This window comes from Condylura cristata, unplaced genomic scaffold (assembly GCF_000260355.1).
Source record: "Condylura cristata isolate star-nosed mole 26May11 unplaced genomic scaffold, ConCri1.0 scaffold00038, whole genome shotgun sequence".
NCBI classification, from domain to species: Eukaryota; Metazoa; Chordata; class Mammalia; order Eulipotyphla; family Talpidae; genus Condylura; species Condylura cristata.
In genome coordinates this window covers 8,793,377-8,797,240 of record NW_004567139.1, presented here as the reverse complement: position 1 = coordinate 8,797,240, position 3,864 = coordinate 8,793,377, and the positions used below count along the sequence as shown (strand labels likewise).

Genomic DNA, 3,864 nt, shown 5'->3' with positions numbered 1-3,864 from the left:
CGGGCCCGCGGCCGGGTGGCTTGGCCCCTCGCGCTTGGCGGTGCCGTGTCCTCGGGCCTGAGGTGTAGCCTCCCGTCGGCGGCGTGACAGCAGCGCTCTGGTCATCCACCTCTCTGGGCCCGAGGGGGGGAGGGCGCCCCACAGCCTCTCACCAGCGCCGGGCGGTGCTGCGGCGGGAGGCGAGGCAGGGCCGGGCTGGCCCAGAGCCTCGCGTCTGTTTCTGGATTTTTGGTTTGACCGGCTGCAGAGTCGGAAAAGCTCCGCAGGAGTGGCACAGAATGCCCTCCTCTGCTCGAGCCCCCAGGTCGAACGCCCAGGTGCATGTCACCTTCCCAGAGCCCTCGGGGGTGCGTCCCGCCGCGCCCCTCGGCCCAGACACGCTGCGGGCGCTTCCTCCGCGTCCCCGCCTGGGGCGTCTCGGGTCGACATCTGCGCTCGCGGGTCCCCAGAGCCCAGGCAGCGCTCGTGCTCCGCGGCCTGGCCAGGCCTCTCCTGGGACTGCCGCTTGGCGACCGGGACGTCACCTCAGCCGTCTCGGTGCTGAGGGACCGGTGGGCCCTCGGCCAGCGTGTGTGGCCCGCGCGACACTGGCGTTGGCCGCGGCTCGTGCCTGTGGCGCCCTCTCACGGAGTCAGCCAAGAGGATTCTGGAAAACGGCGTCCCGCGCTGCGTGGCCAGCGCGGACGTGGTGGGGCCGCCGTGAGCCGGCTGTGCTTGCCTTGGGTCCGTCTGGGGGGCCGGAGGCGGCGAATACCCCCCCGAGCCCTTGGAGTCTTCGCACGGTGACGCGTGTCACTTCCCAGCCCCTTTTAGGGCACCGCGCTCACGCGGGGAGCCACTGGACGGCACTGGGCGCTGTCCAGAGGCACTCGGGTGCCGCAGCAGGGTGGGAGGGGATACTGGTGGGTGTCCTCCTGCCCCCAGGGTCCTTTTTCTTTTGGCTAGTTGATTAGTAAAAAGAAAGTGCAGATGGACTAGCAGGAGAGGAGAGGACACCAGCTCCCTAAGCATGGGAACCCGTACGAAGTGAGGGTCCCGGAGGCATTAAGGAAAATGGGGGTGTGTGTCCTGAGCCAAGGGTGGAGTCAGAGGGGCTCAACGCCGGGGGCTCCCGGCGCTCTGGCTGGGCAGCGGCCTTGGAGGTGGGCTCTCCGCGGGGCCTGCAGTGACCCTCCTGGCGGCGCCCCCCCCTTCTGCTCCTAGGCCGCAAGGCGAGGGGGAAGTTCCTTGGGAGCCGGCCGGCCCCGGCTGAGTTCAGCGTGCGGTGACCTGCACGCAGGCCGGCCGCAGAGGCGGCCCAGGACACCCCTGGGCGCTGTCGGCCGGGCTGGGGTGGGACAGCCCTGTCCGCGGGGTCCCAGAGGACTGCGCGGGCGAGGCCAGGAGCCTCCGGAACCTGACCTGGCTACCTTGGACCCGACCCGGCGGCACAGGGTGACCTCAGACGCTTCCAAGGCGAGATGGGCTGGCCCTGGCGGGGGCAGCTGACCTTGTTCCTGGGCGGGGAGTCAGGGTGTCTGTCGGAATTCTCCAGGGGCCTGGTGCTGCACCGCGCGGGGAAGGGCTGTTCTGGGGTCCCGCGGGGCCACAGCACTTCCCTCCCCACGGTCAGTCCACGACTACAAGATAGCAGGAAGCTTCCCAGGAAGCGGGGTGCTGAGGCTGCTCAGAGATAGTCTCTCCCCCTCAACTTTCTCGCCTCTAACGCTGAGCCCTCCCGCCCTTCTCTCACCTCTCCGGCCTTTTCCCGAGGCACCCTGCAGCGGGCTAAGAGACCTGCGCTTCCGGGCCGGTACCGGAGGAGGTGCGGACTATTCCGGGCGTTAGGGCCTGGCTCCCAGAGACTGATGTCGCTTACCTGGTGTCTAGATAGGTGGCGTTGGGAGAAAGCGAAGGGGTGCGCCTCCCCAGCACCCCCTGAGCGCTCTGCCCGTCGAGAGCCCGTCTGCCCGAGGGGCTGTGGGCGCGGTGGGCTGGCAGCCCCGTCTGCCGAGCGCTGAGTACAGAGGCGCCCCAGAACAGAGACCTGCCCTGTGCGCAGACGGTGCGGGCAGCCCGCCGCACGTGCCCGTTCGCAGCCGCGGGCTTGGGAACCCGTACGCCTGTCTGACGGCGCCTAAGCTCGTGTTTCAGCGCGTCGCACACAGTGACACCTGCTCGTCTCCCTGTGCCGTCGGTGGGCTCCTCGGGGCGCGTGTGGCGGCCGCTGTCGCTGTGACGGCGGCCGGCAGCCCCGGCTCAGGGAGGTCCTGGGTGGCCGGCGCTTCCCGGGACTGGGGTCGTGGTCACTTGGGGTGTCTGCGTGTGGCTGACGGGGTCCTGTGATTTGTCTTCCTAGTGATGATGGCCAAGGAGAAGCCGCCCATCACCGTGGTGGGGGACGTCGGCGGGCGCATCGCCATCATCGTGGTACGAAAGCTCGCCCTCAGCCATGGCCTCTGCCGGGGTCGGGTGACACTCGCTGACCTCTGCTCGGCCTCGGGCCGAGAGCCGGGCGGCCCTGCCCCCGAGGGGTCCTGGCGCAGCGCCGAGCGCCTGGGGGGTGAGGCCGCCTGTCCTGACCCTGTGCCTCAGCCTGCTCCCCCGCTCGGGAGAGGACACGCAGCGACTGTGCAGGACTTGTCGGGCCTTTGAGACGGGGACGCGGATCTGGGCGCCAGCGGGCGCCCTGCGACCAAGCGCGTGTGCTCTGCCTGCAGTGCGCAGCCGGCGGCTCTGACCCGGGCTGGGCTGGGAGCCGGTGGGGGGGGCGGGGGCGCCAGGCCTGGGCGGCTCCCAGACCCCTCCTCCCTCCAGGACGACATCATCGACGACGTGGAGAGCTTCGTGGCTGCCGCCGAGATCCTGAAGGAGAGGGGCGCGTACAAGATCTACGTCATGGCCACGCACGGCATCCTGTCCGCGGAGGCCCCGCGCCTGATCGAGGAGTCCTCCATCGATGAGGTCCGCTGTGCCCTCGCGAGCTCGGTCCGGGCGCCCCAGGCTCCGCCCTTGGGTGGCCCTGTGCCGGGAGCGTGTTTCAGGGGACACTGTGGCTCAGACTGTCCTGTTTGCGCCTGTCATTGGCCGCTGTGGGAGCGCTCCCGTCCAGACTGAGCCTCCTGAGAACGGGCGCGTCTCCCCGGCGGGGGCGCCCCGGAGTCAGGGCAGCGTGGGCCTGCCGGGAAGGCCGAGGGCTGTGCTGTGTCTGGGCGTCGCGGAGCCCATGGACAGTGAGGGCGCTAGTGACGGTGTTTCTGTTGGTCCTGACAGGTGGTGGTGACCAACACTGTCCCCCACGAGGTGCAGAAGCTGCAGTGCCCCAAGATCAAGACTGTGGACATCAGCCTGATTCTTTCTGAAGCGATTCGCAGAATCCACAACGGGGAGTCCATGGCCTACCTTTTCCGGAACATCACCGTGGACGACTAGGGGGCGCGCGCCCCGCCCGCCCCAGGGAGCTCACGACAGGCGGGCGGTGATGGCGCCCCGCGCTTCCTGGGGGCTGAGGGTCTCGAGCCAGGTGGCGCTCCGGCGGGAGAGAGGGCTGCCACGCTTCCGCACGGTGCGCACCTGGCTGAGGGGGCCTGAGGTCTGGGCGGAGAAGCCTCCAGGGCAGGCAGTCGCCAGTCCCAGGGCTGTTCCGCAGCGGGCGGCCCATGCTGACGCGGCGCTCGCCCAGGGAGGCCTTCCGCCCCGCGCCTGCTCCTGCCAGCCTCACGCACCTTTAGCAAGAGCCTGTGTCTCCCTGGGAAGCTGCAGTCCCACGGCCATTAACCAGCATTCCTGGTGTCGCCCCAGCAAGGATTAGAGAACTACGCCCTGTCCCTGGAGGTCTGTGTTGCTCTTAGGTTGCAAATAAAAGGATTCTTTGTCTTGCTGGTC

At 69.2% G+C, this 3,864-nt stretch overlaps 1 protein-coding gene across 1 annotated transcript in view; it reads left to right on the top strand.

The window, feature by feature from the left end:
• The window catches only part of PRPSAP1 (phosphoribosyl pyrophosphate synthetase-associated protein 1), an 18,204-nt gene extending 14,340 nt beyond the window's left edge, over positions 1 to 3,864 (top strand). The window contains exons 9-11 of the mRNA XM_004693517.2: positions 2,339 to 2,409; positions 2,797 to 2,943; positions 3,253 to 3,864. Coding sequence (XP_004693574.1) covers positions 2,339 to 2,409; positions 2,797 to 2,943; positions 3,253 to 3,411 — 377 coding nt within the window. The 3' untranslated portion in view covers positions 3,412 to 3,864. The remainder of the gene's footprint in view (positions 1 to 2,338; positions 2,410 to 2,796; positions 2,944 to 3,252) is intronic.